Source organism: Ammospiza caudacuta, chromosome 13 (assembly GCF_027887145.1).
Source record: "Ammospiza caudacuta isolate bAmmCau1 chromosome 13, bAmmCau1.pri, whole genome shotgun sequence".
NCBI classification, from domain to species: Eukaryota; Metazoa; Chordata; class Aves; order Passeriformes; family Passerellidae; genus Ammospiza; species Ammospiza caudacuta.
Genome location: NC_080605.1, coordinates 15,087,690 through 15,106,048, shown reverse-complemented (window position 1 = coordinate 15,106,048; position 18,359 = coordinate 15,087,690). Strand labels below are relative to the sequence as shown.

Sequence of the window (18,359 nt, the reverse complement as noted above, 5' to 3'; positions counted from 1 at the left end):
GGGGATTCCCTAAATGTGCAAAATGCCATGATGAATTTTCCATGTGAGGTGTGTCATGAGTGTCACGGGGCAGAGTGGAACTCCTGCTTTTCAATCAGACTTTCTTTATCCCTGGCTAGTTAAAGGGGGAGAAAAAAAAGAAGAGACAGAGAATGTCACTTATCTTGTCGAAAGGCTGGAAAAAGCATTGAAAATTCCAGTTCTGACAAAGATTTCAGGGAAACACCTCTGATTTAGGAGCTCATTGATTTTGGTTGCACCCTCTCAAAAATGCATTGTCTAATCTAGGATTTCTGAAATGCAGCTCACTCTGTAGAAGTCAAGGTTGGCAATGGAAAGATTTCTACTTATGCCAATAAAATCAAATATTTTTTCTCATTGTTTGGGTACCAGATATGGAATAGAGGGAAAAACTTTGTGTACTTTACAGTGTTTAAAATGACAGGCACCATCAGCGTCACCCCAATAACCTGCTGGGTTAGGTTTGGTCAGAGAAATGTTATTCAGTCTGTCCCCAGTACTCTGAGGGGGTATTTAAACACACCAGGGACAACTGCTCCTCTCAGGGGTCCCTTCTGCAGCCCAGGTTCCCATGCTGAAATCATGACACAATGCAAGTAAGATTCATATAAAGAAAATAACCTTTATTAGACAAATCAATCAAACCCTGAAGAAAGAGTGTCAGGTAAACAATACTAAAGGTTTGTCCAGCAATTTAGAAACCTTTGAAACTGAGAAATTCCAGACGTTTCATGTTCCTCTTGTTGCATTAGTAACTTCTCTCCCTCTTGTGACATGAGCTATTGTTGTCTTGACAGTCCAGAAACTTTGCATTAACCCAGCAATTATCTCAAAATAGTAACTTGTAAAATATTCCCTGTATAACTGTTTCCCACGCAATTTTGTACAAAGGTGTCAAATATATTTTCCGTGCTGTCTGAGAAAAGAACAAGGTTTAAAAACATCCAGCTTATTAAAAATAAACAAGTGTTTTACATACAGTACAGGAATTTCCAAACTTGAAGGAACACTGTCTCCAGGGTGGCTGTGGAGTGTAACACCCATGTCTGCCAAGGGAAGAAAATTGCAGTTAAATAAATTACTACTCCATCCTCTTCCTCAGGCCAAATGTAGCACTTCTCCCACACCTGCAGGAGCTGATTTACAGCCCTGCACAAACCAGGAGTAAACAGGAACTTGGCAGCCAAGTAACCACTGTTTCCAGAAATGCTAATTTTCATTTTGTCCAAGAACAGAGGGAGGGTGTCACAGCCACACAGTGACCTTGGATGTTACTCATGAAAAAGCCACCTTGGAACACAGGGCTCGTTTGTCCTCCAGTTATGCTGTGTTACTTAAACAACATCCACTTAAGGTTCAGCATTATGATCAAGCCATTACACTCAAAACCTGTTGGTCTCGAATGCCAGCACATCCAAAGCTCCTCAAACAAGCCACAACAGTGGGACTGAAGTACCAGAAGAGGGGCTGAGTCAGAGATGAAGCAAGGAGCCAGTCCCTGTCAGTCCAAAACCAGAGGCACAGCCAGGACAAAGCACAATGGAGCCTGAACTAAGCCACTGGAACCTGAGCCAGCAGGGCAAGAGAGGAACTTGCACTGGGACAGCAGGTATGAGGGCAAGTGGCTAAAACTAGAGCCAGGAATTTTGGTGCCTCCTGAGCTCCACCAGACACAGGTCCCTCTTCCTCACTCCTACTGACACCTCTGCTGGCTGCTCCCTCTGGGTCAGCTTCCCCCTGGCACCAGGGGAGTCTCTGCCTGGGCATCTCCCCCTTCTCTGGTGAATGCACTGAGGATATACAGGGGCAGCTGGCAGTCAGAGCAGAGGTGGCACAGGCAGAGTGGCAGAGCTGACAGACGGTTATGAGAGAGATTAGCTCAGCACCAAGGCACTGGAAGAACCATCTGAAGAAACAATTCATAACAATGAAAATGCTTTTATTAGAATGGAAGTATTAAGCCAAGGAAATAAATTATTGCTACGATAGACATATTTAGAACATAAGGAAGGACGTTAAATCTTGAGCTTCAGGTCACTATAACCCTGAAACAGAAAGTTAGACTACTTTTTTTAAATACCTCAATTTCTCTTCATGCCCTTCCAAAAACTTTATAAAATGTGCAGCTTACACAACAAATAGTAACAGAGTCACTTGTAATAAAAATCTGTACAACTCATAGCTTTAAAAATAATACTTCTTTTTCCCAAACTACTATGTTACTTATTACTTATAAATATAGGGCTAACGAGTTCTAAATGCCCAAGGTCCCATCCAACACCAAAGCTATTACATTTAGTTGACAGAAGCCATCCTGGGACTTCGCCTCAGGCAGAGGTCAAGTTTTGAGCTGTTTCAAAGAGCCTGATAATGGGCAAAAAATATCTTCAAGGATGAAGACTGTGTCCTTCTGCTGGTCAGAGGCCTGGGGTCTTCAGTGAGTTTGAAATGGCAATCAAACCTGGAACACAGCACCGTGCAATGGGTTAGACCAGCTGCACTCCTGGGATGTGGCAGGATCCCACAGGTCCCTCTGTCCTGGCCAGCAGTGACCTCACAAAACACTTGAAATCCTCTGTCAGAGGTAAATTTTGGTGGGGAAAGAATATTCTTGCAGGAGAAGCACAGCTCTTCCCTCAGGACTTGCCCAAAGGTTTTGTGCTGCTGTCCCTACTGCTTCTGTGGCCACTTCAAAAGTCTCACCTGTGACCCTCCAGAAGGGGCTCAGGATCTTAAATCTGAACCTTGGCTGGTTCTGTACAGCTGGTTCTGAACTCCTGCACCTGCCATGGGCACACCCCACAGTGCCAAACCTATGACCATTCACTACCCTGTGCCTTGACCATTCAAGCCCTAATCCTGCCTCTCTCATACCCCTCTGCTCCCTGTGAGAAGGGAGGCTCAGCCCCAAGGACAGAGAGGAAAAGGCTGAGACAAGAGCAGGCTGGTTTGAGTGGGTCCTGACATGACATCAAGGGCTGCCAGCCACGAGCAGCAGCCCTGCTTGGCTGCAAGTCCTGTCAGGGTTCACCCTCCTTAGATTAACAGTGACTTCCTTCCAGACAAGGCATCCTCCCAGAATCCCTAAATACTGAAGCAACCTCTGGCAGCTCCCTCAGGACATCCTGACCATAACCTAGCAGGATCCTTTGCCTGGCAAAGTACTATTTCCTTTGGAGGTTCAAAGGAAACTGTGGGATAAATCTGCCTTGGGGAGAATACTGTGATTCCCCAAGGCACTTCAGAGGGACTAAGAGCAGGATTTTTGCAAACAGCCACAAGAAATAGATTAGTGGTTAGACAGGTGACAGCATTCAGAGGAAAGCAGCTCATCTGAACACTCAGGAGGTGGTCAAGCCTTTACTACCTGAACGTGATTTTGTTTATTTTGCTTCTGCAAGGCAGAAAGCATCAGACCAGCTGGTTCAGAGTGTGGCTCCATGGGAGCTGCTCCTCTGTAACCAGATGAATCAGAGCCTCAGACACCAGTCAGGAATGCATGGGGAAAACTCACAGAGGAGCTGAGGTGAGACTCCCCATACTCAGAGCTACTGACAAACCTGACCAGCACTCAGAACTGCTGGAAAATCCCCTGCAGGGGCTACTTACAACAACTCCACTTCCTGAGGCGGGGCCGAGGGGCTCACACTATTCTTGAGGGACTTATGGTGACCTGGCCTGCTTTCTGCAGAAGAGAGAAGCCAGTGTTAGTAGGGGGGTTAGAGGACAACAGCATCAGGACAGGATCTAGTGGGAAGGGAAGCAGCTGAGAACTCTCAGGAACACACCAACATCTCAGAGCAACCGGCTCCCCTCTCATCATTCCCCAAAAAACGCCCAGACCTCCCACGAAAGGAGCTTGGCAGCAGGTGCAGCAGAGCTCCAGCCACTCCAGGAGGTTATATATGTACCCCAGCCCATGGAAGCATTATAGCTCCTGTTTGTGCAACATCTCCTTGTGCAGCCTCCAGCACTGCAGGTCCTTTCCAGCTCATCTCCTCAGGCATCCTGGCCACTGCACGGGTGGCTCCTGCACCAGAGGCTCTCATCTGCCCCAGAGGGGCCAAGTCTCTGCAAGAGGAAATGTCACTTCCCCACAGTCACCCCAAGCCCAAAAGCAGCATCTTCAGTCCCCCTGTGAGAGGCAGTGGCTTGAACTGGGGAGGCAGGTACAGGAGCAGGCAAAGTCAAGAGAGTGTTTTGGCTGCTTGCACTTACTGCAGAAATGTACTGGCTGTTTGTGAACCTGGGTCTGCCCTCCATAGCAGAGCTGTGCTGTGGGCCTACAGGCATGTAAGGGGTTGAGCCCATGTCTTCACAGAAGCTTTCTTGTGGGATGTTGGAGACACAGCCACTGTCGGAGCCGCTGGAGCCTGTGGCTGACATGCAGTGCGATGACTCTGAGCTCTCTGTTGCTGGGGAAAGAGAGGAAGGTCACCCTGATAACCACAGACCACTAACAGATCACAGATAACTTTGGGTTGCACAGAACCCATGCCACATAAGCTTGATAATGTACCTGTCTGCAGGGCAGTGGCTACACAATCCTACAGATCAGCCACACTCATGTCTGGGCCTCTTTAAGGCCACAGACAACAAACCAACACAAGGAAGAAGAGCTATAATGGTGCTGGTGATTGGTATGGGCTGGCCAATGAAGTTCACACAAGGGATAGGCAAAGGGTGATGGGGCCAGGACGGTGAGGGCAAAGGACAGAGCACTTCATACCAGAGGGGCAGGGACACAAACCCCCAAGACCACAGCAGTATCAGTACACAGCACAAAGTCTGCCATGGCTATGGCTGCAGCTCAGCAGGTACTTTATAAGCCCTCTATTTGAGCTAACTCCTGTCATGGAACCTGAGACAAAGCTGGCATAATAGAAGGGCAGGGCCCTCATGCCCTGGTCTGGGTAGGAGACAGGGACTGCCATGACCCCAGCAAGCCTGGTCTCACCACACAGCACAGAACAAGGAGCAGGGATGAGCCTACACACCCCAGGTGCTGCAGAGCAGAGGGGCTGTACTTACTCATTGAGGGCTGGCTACTCGTCTCATGCTCCAACTCATCTTCCTCGATGCAAGTGCCAATGTCAAAGGGACGTCTGGGGGCCAGGACCCCTGGCAGCAGAGCCTGGTCCAGGTACATGTGCAGGTTGAGAGGTCCCAGAAGGGAGGAGGAGGAGGAAGGGGAATAGGCAGTGGGAGTGCTGCCGGTGGAGAGCTGCGTCTGTGTCCTCTTGAAGGGGTTGGAATGGTCAAACAGAGACACTGCAATTGAGGCTCTGGTCCTGGCACCTGCCAGAAAACATACAAAAAAACCCCTGAGAACCAGTCCTGCCTCACTCACAAGGATCAAGGGGAAAGGCACAGCTGGCACCTACCTCTGCCTTTCATGATGTAATCGATAGCACGGTCATTAATAGCTGCCTCACTGGGTTTGATATCCAGGAAGGGCTTGTTACCCACACCCATGGAGACCATCTCCTGCATACGGATTTCTGGAGAGGAAGAGACCCACAGCCACATTGTGAGGCTGACCAAACCCAACCCTGCCCACAGCATTATTCAGCCACAGGTTAGAGCACTCATAGGCTGCTCCTGAGCTGCTGAGATTAGATCTCTTCTCCCCTTGCTGCCCTCCCCAGCACTGTGGAGTCTCCAGGAACAAGCAATCATGCCCTGCTCTGGCCAAGTAGCTCAGCGCCATGCCACCTACGAGAGTCCTGCCAAGCGAGAAGCCTGTGGGGGACAGGAGGAATTTGGTCAGCATCATTCAGTAGGGAGCTCCAGTAGTGGCCCACATCACTGGGGAGACCAACAAGCCTTTCAGGGGCACAGCCTGTGCTCACAGGACAGGGAACCCTGAGCATGGATCCTCTGTTTCTCTCATGGAGAACAGGTGGGTGTCTACAGTCAAACAGAGCTTGGACCAGTCGAGTTCCCTGGGGATGAGGGGCAGGGAAGGGACATGCCCAGCCAAGCCCAGCACATGCTCCTGAGGCTGCATGCTGGCACACAGCTGCTTGCTGCACAGAGCTGCCTGGTAACAGGATCCAAACCTACTCAGGACAGCATGAGCTGAACAGGGCTCCCGCACCTTTTGCGGCACAGAAGGAATTCCAGGAAGGAATCACACCTTTATTGCGGGCTGCCTGCTGCCACAGGATTTTGGCAATGTCACTGGTCCAGGCCTGCTTAGTCTCAGCTGAGCTGGCCTGGAGGATGTAGGTGTCACTGGACTTCCGCCTTCGGAACCAGATCTCAAAGCGCAGGCCGCTGTCTCCACAGTTCTCAGTCAGACCAATGTCTGCAGTCTGGGAGGAAGAGGAAAAGCAAAACATAAACCAGACTGTACCAGGAGCAAAAGGAGTAAGCTGCTTGAACATTGTGCTAGAGCTATCCCCAGCTTGGCAGACCTAAGAAGAAGGAGTCTCAGGGTCTGGAAAGCAGCAGGTATGTCCTGGACACGGCTGAGCACAGACAGCTCAGCCAATTCCTAGTACTCCATCTGGAATTACCACCACTTCCCTGCCACATACACACTGCCTTTCTCCCATACTCCATGACCCTCAGAAAATGCTGGCCCCACATTCTACAGCACAGAGGGCCTAGGTATTAATGAGTGAAATATCCTCTTCTGGCCTCATTGCATGGTTTGGAGGAGGCTTAGAAGTGGTGGGAGCAGCTCCTCTGCTGAAGGCGCTCCTGCTTCCCATTTCAGAGGCATGTGCCATGGGGAAACCAGCCATGGACAGCTCCCACACAAGAGGGAGCTGCAGGGCTGCCCTTACCTTGAAGGAGTGCTTGTAGATATACACATCAAAGCCACCATCGATCCTCTTGGGCTTGCTGAAGAGGATGAGGTCCTCAAAGAGGAAGATGTGTCGCTGGTACTTCCTGCGGCCCAGCCAGATGGTGAACTCGTCCTGCCGCACCAGCTGCCCCTGCTCCTTCAGGTTTACCTGGACACGAGAGGACATCCTTGTAAGACTCCACCAGCATGATCTAGGCAGCCCTAGACCTGGACTTGGAAAACATGGTCCCATATGGCTGTATCCCAGGTGGTGAAGAAGTGGCAGCTACTTGACATCTTAAGAGGGCTCTTGAAATTCAAGTCAGGCTGCATGGCATTGCTGGGAACCACATCAGGCTGAAACAACTGACTCCAAGCTCAGGGGAGAGCTGGACCCATCACTGGTAAGCATCTGGGAGCATGTTTATGACAAGCAGCTCACCCAGCTCAGGTAGCAGCACCCAGGCTGTCTGCCCTAGGAAATCAAGGAGGCCTCCAGGCCTGTACTGGCAGACAGCACTCTGATCACTGGGAGAACCTGAGGGAAGGCTCACCATACAATCCAAAGACCCCAAGTCTAGAGAAGGGGAATAAGTGTGGCTCTGCTCCCCTGGGCAGGGAAGACACTGGAACGTACGTCACAGTCACGGATGGCATCCATGGCCAGCAGGTCATTCCCATGCCGGAGCTGAAACTTCACCATCTCCTCAGCAGCACGGAGATAGCCCAGCTCCTGCTCCTGCGCCTCACTGCACTCCTTGATCAGGTCCTTCAGGAGCAGGGCATATTTGCTCATCCGCTGGATGGGTTTCAGCAGGTAGGAGGCCAGGTCCATCTTATCCCCCAGCTGCACCTGCTTGAACTGAGAAATGCAGCACAGTGAAGGCAGCAGCCTCCCCAAGGGGAACCCCGTGCCCCCAGGCAAGCACTGACACCTCTTGACTGGGGTACTCAGGGAAAATGAGTACTCTTAGGGAAATGCAAGGCCACCAGACCAATGCTGCTGTGTGCTGGGTTCCTTCCCCAAGCCGTCTCTGCACCTCTGCCCTATCCCTTCCATACAGCTGTGCAGAGAGTTGTGCCAGGGAAGCAGAGGCAGCACTGAGCCTGCCTTAGGCAGGTAAGTTGGCTTTACTTAAACAGATCAGTGACCAAACACAGAGCAATCCTGACACAGGCAGTAGAACTCACCTTGAAGAAGTTATTCCCATGGCTGGCCAGCAGCGAGTCTGACTTTGGCTTGTTCTTGCTATACAGCGCATACATTCCAAACTGGTCTTTCTGCAGAAGAAATCCATCCTCAAGTGAGACCCATGCACCCAGGACACAGTGACAGACACAACCCTGGTAGGTTACTCTAGTACTTCTGCCTCTCCTAGGCTGCACCAGAGCCTCCTCTGATAGCAGAAATAACTTTATTTCAAGCTCACTAAGAGCCAGGGAATGTTCTTGTCTTCCTACTCTCAGAGTAGCTAGGACTTTTTGATTCATTGTTCTCCTATCCCTAGCTTCTTCCATACCCCAATAGTCACCTTGTACCATTCACAGCATGTAGCAGCAAAATGCATGGGGCAGCTGACCTTCAGACCTGTATCACTGTGCTTCTCCCCAGCAGCCCTTTTCTCCCAGAGTTGGTCTGTACCTCTCTGCTCACTCTAGTCATTACCTCTGACACCACAGACAGGAAACATGCAAGGAGTGTCCCTGGAGAAATAGATGGGCTTTAAAGAGCAGACATTCTGTTTCCCTGGCAGTGTCTCTTGGTAGCAAAGCACAACATGAAAGGCACAGAAACCAAACTCATGCCTGGAAGAGCCCGACCCCGGGGACAAGGTGCTGATGCCTTACGTGTCGCAGGAAGCAGTGGCTGACCCTCAGTGGGTGGTTGCAGCAGCTCTCAAGCTCTCGAAGGAAGTACTGGCTGTGGAAGTCATAGAGTTTCTCCAGGTTTCCAAAGATGACGCTGCGCTTCCCGCGCAGGTCCTGGGGCAGGTCCAGGCGCTCCATCTCGGGGAAGTAGCTGTCGATGATGTAGCGGAGCGACCGCACGTACTCCCGCTCCGTGGTTACCATCTCATCGATGATGTGCCGCAGTTTGCTGCAACAGGGAACACCCAGCCCTGAAGGGACCCAGAGTGCCTGCAAAGCACTGCACTAGTGCTACAGAAGCTCTCTCTGACACCCAGCATGGAAATGAGATGATCCTCAGCACAGACCAAGCTCAGATACACAATCGTCCATGATTGCTCTGACTCTGAGCACTGACAGGACTCAAGGGAACAGCATGAAGCTGTGTCAGGGGAGGTTTAGGCTGAAGCTATTAGGAAAGGGTCATTCACCCAGAGAGAGGGTGCTAAGAACAGGCTCCCCTGAGAAGTGGTCATGGCATCAAGCCTGTCAGAGCTAAGAAGCATTTGGACAAGGTTCTCAAGCACATGGTGTGATTCTTGGGGTAGTCCAATGCAGTCAGAAGTTGCATCAATTATCTTTTTGGGTCTCCCTTCCAGCTCAGGATATTCTGTGATTCTAAGGATTCAGGAAGGGAGTGCCCAAGGCTGGCTGTGATCCTGACCCAAACTCAGCAGGACACACAACCCAGGGCCCACCCAGCCCCTGCTCTGGACACAGTTGGCTGCTCTGCAGATGGCTGCTCTCCTGAAACAACAGTGACAGCAGAAGTCACAGTCACTTCTGTGAGGAGTCAGCCTGATGACTAGAGACTGAAGGAAGCAATGTTAACCCTGGGAGAACAAGAGCTCTAGAATTAGGTTCTGTTGGGCTTGTCCTAGTAAAAGTGAGAGAGTAAAACTGAAGTGTCCTAACACTTCATCAGTGAACTGCAGTTCCTAGTACAGGTTGCTCTCGCGTATCTCAAAGGATGCCTCTTAAGTACTCGAGGTTTCCACTGTGAGGCAGTGTAGCACCAAGCATAACTCCAATGTGTCCCTTCCTCCCCTGCATTTCAGCCTTTCCTCAAATCAACTTCTCTGGCTGTTCAGAGAACAGAGCAATGGAAACGTCTCAGCACCCAGACACGAGAGGCCTCCTGCATTGCTCCCTTGAGAAGCAAAGTGGTCACCCTGCTATCTGCTGGCACACATTCCCTGCCATGAGCTTTTCTGGCTATCCCAGGGATACTGGAGCCCCCTTCCAGAAGATTTCACTGTCCCCAGCCATTTCACTCGACACGACCCCCCAGCATCCAGCACTCTTTTCTCTGCCATTAATTTTTTACTTATATTTTAATTTTTTCCAGTGAGAGCAACTGAAAGACCTGCCTGGAGACCCTTTGTCAAGAACACCTCATATCCCTGGGCTCTCCAAAGCATAAGCACACATTGTAGTATGACAACAAAGTTGCGATTCTCAAAGATAGAGACGGAAAACAGCACAAATGCCAGCTGTTGGACACCCAGAGATTTCAGCCCCAAAGCACAAATACAAACACCCTCTCACCTGTGAAGCTGCTGTCACAAGGTGCTGGATGTGCCTCCCTACCAGTCTGGGTACAGCACTCCCAAAAGTGTGGGAGACGATGCCCTGAGCTTCTGCTCTCACACTGCACCTGTACTCCTGGCTTTGTTAGGTCACTGAATACTGCTTCTGTAATCCCTCATTCTCCAATGGAAGCAATGTTCAGAGACTCCCTCTCCTGTTTGGGAACTGAACTTTCTCCTCCTAGAGGAATCACACTGTGAGGGAAGAGCCACAAATCCCATTTCTCTGTCGCCCCACCTAGGTAGGTGCCAGATTATGTGGGGACATCCCTGTGGGCTTGCTCAGCATCACATACACACATGCAGGGAAGCTGGAGCTACATCTCCATCTGTCCTGTAACCAGCACTACAGAACTCCTCTAATCTCTGCTGGCTGCCTTTTCACCACCCTGAAAAAGGGAACACCAAATGTCACAGACACTTACCTGCCCCAGCTCTTGGCTTCTGCCCCGGAGAGGCAGCCCCTCTGTCCCTCCAGCAGGCAGTCTGCAGCCCAGCTGCTCACAGCTGGCTGCCTCAGAGCGAACGTCCTGTCCACGAGCTCAGTGCTGCTCACCTCCAGCCCCTTGATGAAGACGCCGGTGTTGCCGTACCGGGCTGGCTCGCTCCTCTGGCAGCTGGCCCACAGGCTCTCACCATAAGGCAGGTCAAAGCTTTGGGCCTTCCGGAGCACCTTCCTGGGAGGCAGCTTCCCAGGGACAGGAGTGGATGTAGAAGACTGCCTCACCTCTGGGGCTTCTAAAATGCTCTCCAGGTTTGGCTTTTCTTCAGGAAGCACTGAAGACTTACAAGCCCTGCTGGCAAAAGAAATTCTGCTGGAGTGAGGACCAGGGCTGAGAGGAGCTGGGCAGACAAAAACTTCCCCAGCATCGACATCTCCAGGGCAGCTCAGGGAGGGTGAGGGAGCTTTCTCCCTAGTCCACTCCAGACAGCTGTTGCTTCTGCTGTAGCCATGAGATGTGCTCGGAGTCCTGTCCCAGTGGGACCTGGAGGTAGCCCCCTCAGAGTGCCTCCGGTGGGACAGAGTGCCACTCTCACTGCCAGCCTGGGGCTGCTCCCCCACAGCTGGGTTGCGGTCTGACAGCAGAGACTTCCTTGTTCTCAAGGCTGCTTCCAGTTTCTTTTCAAAAACCAGCTTGGTCTCCTGGCATTTAGACCATGCAAATTTCCACTGCTTGAGCCCCTTGTCACTCTTCAGCTCACAGGCCAGTTCCTTCATCTCCTGGAACCGGGCAGCACTGATGTCCGGGTGTTGCCCCTTGTAACTCTCCAGGCACTTGATGACATCTGCACAGTGCTCAGGAGAGTTGCAGTCCTCCATGCTGATACAGGCAAGGTGTCGCATCCCTTCCAAGGCCCACTCATACGCCTGCAGAGCGAGAACAAAAAGCAACAGCCAGTCAGAGGGACTCAGTGAAGAACAACCCTAATTCAGTGCCTGAAGATAAGAGAAAGGATCAGTGTCTGGCCACCACAGTTCCTTGAGTGTAGAGAGTGGGGGGGGGGGGGGGGCAGCTATTGTCAATGGGGCTTAACAATTCAGCAAAACAAACAGCCCCTTATGCAGAGGGCTTCAGCTGTGCTGGCTGCTCTGCCACAGCCCCACCTCCCCGCCAGGTCCCTGCGAGCTGGCGCCCACACTGATGGGCATGTTTGTCCTCTCTGGGCGGGGGGGGGCAGGGAAAGCTGCTGCTAAGACTGCAGGAATTCACACCTCAGTGTGGGCCTGCTCAGTATAAAACCTGGAACTCTCTCTCCTCTTTCGCCCAGCCACTTTCACCACTGTCAAACAGGATAAGGTCAAAGGGCACCAGTAAGCTGCAGGCAGTGGGACTGTTGCTCGCTACATTGTTTTCCTGGAGCTGACAGCATACAGAAGCCACACCTGGGCTCTGTGGATCACCCCAAACGCTCTGACCCATCCTTGCAGCAAGGAAGAACCTGGGACCGTGCAGCTTGTGCATTTTCTGTGTCTGCTGGCAGCTTGTGTGGTGTGCTGTGCCTGCCTGGCTCTGCTTGCTACTGCACTACATGCTTGTGCTCGTTAGTCAAATACTGAGCTCAGCAGTTTATTTCTAATACTCCAGGAATGCTGGAAGCAGCTTCATGGGGCTTAACTCTAGCAGTGGTGCATATGCTGGCCTTGCTAAAACAGTTCTGCCGCATCAGTCAACCAAGAGAAGTGGGACAAAATGTGGTCCAGTGGGACAGATACAAAGGAACAGTGAGTGTATTATCACCATGCAAAGAATGGGGCTCAGCACCAAGACCTGTCATCAATCAAAAGCAGAAGAAAGACAAACATCTGACTTAGGCTGAAAAGCAACCATTTTCTCTATAAAGCAGAGATGGCAAGATGTAATGATAGAGTAAATAAGATGTGATCAGCTGCTGTAGGCCTGGCTAGAGAATTTTAATGGTCATCAGTAAAAACACAGGGTGATTTGTTGAAATCAGATACACAAGGTGGGGAAAACACTCTGGACAGGGCTGCCTGGCATCTTCTGCCAACTGCCCAACATCAGTGGATTTGCAGAAACACCACTGGATGCCCAGAAGTGAGCCAGACTATCTCTACCACTTGACCTGTCACAGGTTTCTCTGTGTACCTGCAGAGAAACAACATTCATAATAAGTGCCAGGAACAAAGTGATTGGTTTTTCCATTTTCCATTTCCTGAGCAGCCTCACTGTAGCAACCTTCACTCAGCTTAAATCACTTACTTTTATGCAGCTTTAGACATCAAGAAAATCTAGCCAATCTTTATGCAAGCAGACATTGCATCCCCAACAGGGACATGGTGGTCAAACATCTCAGGTGCCAGGCTCACTCTCTGCTGGTGACACAGACAGGCAGGGCAGAAGGTATTTCATCCACATGATGCCCTGATGGGGATGGCTTTGACAGCCAAACACTGCTGTTTGTAGGAGAGCTGAATGCCAGCACAGCCTGCAGCCTGAGCAGAGTCACTCTAAGGCCAGATTCCACAGCAGCTCCCACAGCCATCCACATTCTCTTTTGAGCTGCAGCTGCATGTGTGCGTGCAGCCAGCCCCATTACTCATGCAGAGCAAGGAGCTGCTTCAGAAGCACCAGCAGCTGCTCAGGGAAAATGCTCCTCAGCTCCACCCAACTGCAGCATGGGACAATCCAGAGAGCAGCAGCCTCCTTTCCTCCCATCACCCTGCCTAGAGCAGCAACAGGCCCCTGACCTGCCTCTCTCTTGATCCAGGCTTTATGCTCCAGACTTGCCCACTGCTGGCAGCCAGGAGGGGTGTGCAGAGGCAGAAGACATGTCAGATTTTGGTGGGAATCTGCATTTGTCCTTGATGCAGAGGTTTTTCTATTTCCTGGAGGTGGAAGCATTTCAAGGCAAAGTGAATCCCCAAGCCCAGCAGATCTGCACAGCAGTGACAGATGGCCTATTCTGCTGTGGGGTTCTGAGCTGCCCCCTCCAGCTGGACATAAACCAACACCAGCCCCTTACAGCTCTGCCCAGAGCAAGGGCTGGCCATCCTTCTGGGCTAAGAAAGGGCACATCTCACCTCTCTGGCTGTGGAGGTCAATGGGTGATCCCCACTGAAGGCTGCATGCTGGCTGCCATTTGCTTGATGGGAAAAGTTGAACTCAAAAGACACACAGGGCTGTCAAAGAGGGTGCTGAGAGCAATGTTTAGGAGAGGGACATCCAGCAGGCCTGCCTGGACTCTACAGGAACCAGTCAGGAAGGCAGATGCCATGTGAAGGCCTTATCTACTAATTTCCATGCACAGATAGGAGAGAGAGAAAAGAGACTTCTTTTATTTCCTGGAAATTCTTCAGATCTGCATGTGATTACTGTGAGGAGGGATTAGGGCTGCAAAGCACACAGGACAGCAGCCCTACCACCTCTCATCCTCATATGGTCTCTGTCTGTTCTTGGCAAGGACACCAGGGCTGAGCAGAAATGACTCTCAATCTCGATGGCATTTCCTTCCATCACCAGTGCCTGTCACAGGCCAGCAAATAGCTCAGCTTTGTTCCCTGCACAATGGAGCAGCCTCCACATCCTGCAGCTTTTCTTGGTAACATGCTAAGTGACCACCAAGGCTTTCTCTAGCCTCATCATCTGCTTCAACTGCCCCTTTCTGCACATAAATATCAATCCTCTCCAGGGACCAAGTGTGCCCCCATCCTCATACAGGCAGGGGTATTGCTGTCACCTGTCCCCCAGTAAGGCTGCAAACACTCAGTCAAGCCAGGATACAGCCCTCTGGATGAGGGGCTTTTGGGGAGCAGGCAGCCCCACAGCTTCCCTGCAGAGCTGCAAGAGCTGCTCAGATAAAAGGAGGCACCTGTGCACAGGAAAGCTGAAACCTTCCCAACCATGTCTGGAACCAGGCAGGAAAGAGCCTGTACCTCAGCTTTTGATCTTTACAGGCAAGTTGTTACTGAACCTCTCAATTACAGGATTAAAGACAAATGTGCTTCCTGCATACGCCTGACTGACCTATCCTGCAACAGCATCAGCAACAGGTTGGTCCTGCCAGGCTGCCCAGGGCTCTCAGGGAGCTGCCATGCTGAAAGGAAAAGCCAGGGACTTCACTGGATTATGGTGCAACCCTCAAACCCATCATCCTCTGCTGGTCTCCTGGTCATTTCACCATGGACAAGGCTTGCAGCACATTGAGGAGCTCCTGGAGTCTGTTGGGTTTGGCACCACTCAAGTACCATCTGCAAACACAGGCCCAGAGAAGTTGCTCAGCCCTGGCTCAGGGCACACTGCCAGCACTGAAAGCTTTCCAGGGGTCCTGGATCCTCACCTGAGCCACTACTCAGAAACTACACCTCCCCAGCCCAAACCTATCACAAACCTATCAGATTCCTTGCATACTCAAGGTTAAGTGACCTCTAAGACACCTTCTGGGTAGCCAAAAGGAGCAGGCACTGTGCATCTCACATATATGCCAGAAGGGGCAATTTCAGGGGCCTGCCTTTGTCCAAACCTCCTTCATCCCTTCCTGTGAGGAGATGATGACAGTACCTATAATTCCTTTACAAATAGCAAACTGAATGTCTGAATAGGCAGAAGTGGGCAGATCAATTTTCTGCAGAAGAAAAATGCAGAAAAACCTTCTCTCTGCTGTGAGAAGGTTTCCTTTGGAATCTCAAATGCCTGCACAGTGCATCTTGAGACAGTCAAGATAGCCCTGGTGGGAGCAACAATACAGGCAGGAATGGAATTATGCTTGTGGGTATAATGACTGAAGGCCACCAACAAGACAGACCAAGTTTCTCACTCTTTTGTGCTGATGTCCCAGGACTGGAAGCCCCCATCTCCTCTGCCCTCTACAGCTCAGGGAGGGGGACGCAGCACAGCAGCTGAGAACACTGCCAAGGACAGCAGAAAATAAACTGACATACACAAGCCCTGATCCAGCTTGGTGCAGCTCCTGTACCCAGGCTGGGCTCCACTCTCCTGCTTCTCCGTGAGACACAACTGACTGTAGGTCTCTGTGAAAAGAAACAACTACAACAGCCCTCCATTAACCAGACCTCCTCTCACCACCACTGTACTCTTTTTAAATGACCTTAACTTCAGCTGTGAGCTTTAAGAGCAAAATGAGGTTAGCTTGCAGCAAAAGAGGCAAAACTGGTGCAGCCAGAAAAATTGAAAGCATCACAGGTACTGCTGTGAACTAAACAAAGCACTTCCCAACCTATGCAGGGTGTCACACAGGCTCTGAATCCTGCAGCTGCTCTGCTGGCCACCCACAGCCTTGGTACTGACCCAAGGGCAGCTCAGACACAGACTGCAGCACTCCCAGCACAGGGGTAAAGACTGACAGGGACTCACCAGAACACCATTCCAAAGTAAATGCAGCTCAATTGCAAGAAAATGCTACTGCCATTGCTGATGTTTATTTGGGCTTATTCCCTCTAAAGTCCAACATGGCTTTAGGTTGATTTGAGAAGTGACTCCTGCTCACAGCATTGGTATGTCTCTTGTCACAGGCTGCTGCATGCACAGTGGTAGCAGGGACCCATGGCTGGACATGCTTTATACGCTGACAGTTCAGAAGGACCATGATTAAAAAGTTATTTTACATCAAAATATACTGAAAGCAAAATTACCCAGACTTACCTTACTTACCACAAAAACTGTCAGCTGGCAAATGGTGACAAGACTAACTCAGAGACCAAGCAGCTTCAGCAGAAAGTGATCAGCTCACCACACACTGATCTGCCTTAGGCTTTCCTCAGGCTCCCACCTACCAGTACTAACAGCAGCCGTGAAGAAAGGAGCAGGGAAAGAGCAACATTTCAGGATCTGCAGATGTTTCCTTGGCAAGGCTATCTCTTGGTTAAAAACAGACTTCATCCTACCTTCCCATCTGTCCAGAGGGAGTCCATACCCTGGCTGTGCCCAGCTCTGTGCTGTACATCATCCCCTACAGCCAGACCGAGGCAGGGCCCTGCTTCAGTGCATCATCTCAGCTCTGATTATTCACAAGCAAATGCTGCTAGCCTAAATACCAGATTGGGGGGCCTGGTAACCAGAGACAAGGCAGAGGGGGAAGGGGCCGTGCTTCACACAAGAGCTACTGAAGTGTGCAGAGAACACCCTGACTGGGCACAAGCCAGATACCCCTTCACAGTGCAGAAAACAGGGAGAGAAAGCATTCCATCTGACCCCAAATTCAAGCAAAATGCAAAGTAAACCACCACCCAACATATAAGAGCTATGGAGCAAATACTGATCCCTCCTAAACATTGTGATGTTCTTCCACATCTCTTAAGAGCTAAAAGCCCCTGCTCACTTCTACCAATATCTGCAGCTCCATGAGCAGGCAGCTCCACTCACGCACAAGAAACCATGTCATTTCAGAGCCACAAGCATTTCAGCAAAGCCACCAAGTTAGAAGCAATCCCTCCTCGATGCAGAGGTTTGCTGTTACTCCCCTATCCTTCTGTAGCAGTCAACTTTTCCAAACTGCCTTTGCAGCCCTGTCTGTGATTCATTAGCAGCACAAACCAAACTAATCAAAACTGTGTCCTACATGGGATGTAGCTGGTTAAAGCTCAGCTTTAAAGACTAAGAAAAAGACTCATGCTCTTGAAATGAAGAGCTGAACTATTTCTGAGCTGCTGTGTAGCTCAGACAGCCTCCCCTCCTCCAAGGGAAAACAGACCACTGAAATCTTTAGTTTGCCTACAACTAGCTGCTAAGGAAAATAAACTTTAAATCCTCTATTTGCATTTCTGCCAGTTATCAAGTGCCAGCTGCTGTACAAACACTGTGGGAGGGCAAAGGATGAGAGATGAGCACAAACTAGAAACTCCTTGGATTTAAGCATAAAAAAGGAGAACAAACAGATACCCCACAGCTGGGCAGGAAAGAACAACAAGGGGTCAGGGAAGCAGCACCTGTCAGGGTTGGTCTGGGCATGCCACAGTCCATGTACCATCAAAGGCTGCTCATTAGAGCAACGTGCTTGGCCATCCTTTTGCAGCAGCACTCTTGAACAGAGCTCAAAAACCCCTCAATTTGCCCTCTGGGCAGCCAGGCATGACAAGTCCAGGAGAGCCTAATTACAGACAAATATAATTGGCTAAAATAAGATTGCACAGGATTCCTGCTCTCTTGACGACAGCATGAGGACCCAAAGGGCAAATGTGGCTCTGTGTGCTGGAGCTGTCGTGCAGGACTCGTGCTGGCCCTGCTCTTCTCTAACTGCTGCCACTGCCAGGCAGCACCCAGGGGGTCAATTAGAAACAGGGTGACTCACCTGGGGAATCATGAGCTGCTACAATAACCCCTGCTTCACAGCAATTCTGAGATTCCACAAGAGCAGCCTGTGCCAGTTTCACCATAAATCTGTGTACAGGCACACACGTACATGTGTGTGACATGCATGTGTATATTTACTCATGTATGTATGTACAAAATTACTCCCTAGGTAGCAGGGCAGCAAGTGGCAGATCTGCTTTCCTCAAAGCTCCAGTTTCTCATGACTGTAGCTTTGCGTGGATTCTGCACTGATTATTCTCCCCCTACTCTTCTGTC

At 50.6% G+C, this 18,359-nt stretch overlaps 1 protein-coding gene across 5 annotated transcripts in view; it reads right to left on the bottom strand.

The window, feature by feature from the left end:
• Nucleotides 1–623: 623 nt before the first annotated feature.
• Nucleotides 624–18,359, bottom strand: part of PLEKHG4 (pleckstrin homology and RhoGEF domain containing G4) — an 85,355-nt gene continuing 67,619 nt past the window's right edge. The window contains exons 14-24 of one of the 5 annotated variants that reach the window (XM_058813569.1): nt 10,740–11,683; nt 8,666–8,915; nt 8,009–8,098; nt 7,455–7,679; nt 6,816–6,986; nt 6,122–6,338; nt 5,406–5,522; nt 5,053–5,319; nt 4,240–4,436; nt 3,631–3,706; nt 624–2,482 (exon numbers count right to left, since the gene is read on the bottom strand). In XM_058813569.1, coding sequence (XP_058669552.1) covers nt 3,665–3,706; nt 4,240–4,436; nt 5,053–5,319; nt 5,406–5,522; nt 6,122–6,338; nt 6,816–6,986; nt 7,455–7,679; nt 8,009–8,098; nt 8,666–8,915; nt 10,740–11,683 — 2,520 coding nt within the window. In that variant the 3' untranslated portion in view covers nt 624–2,482; nt 3,631–3,664. The remainder of the gene's footprint in view (nt 2,483–3,630; nt 3,707–4,239; nt 4,437–5,052; nt 5,320–5,405; nt 5,523–6,121; nt 6,339–6,815; nt 6,987–7,454; nt 7,680–8,008; nt 8,099–8,665; nt 8,916–10,739; nt 11,684–18,359) is intronic. The other 4 variants (XM_058813570.1, XM_058813572.1, XM_058813568.1 and 1 more) reach the window with 4 other exon arrangements.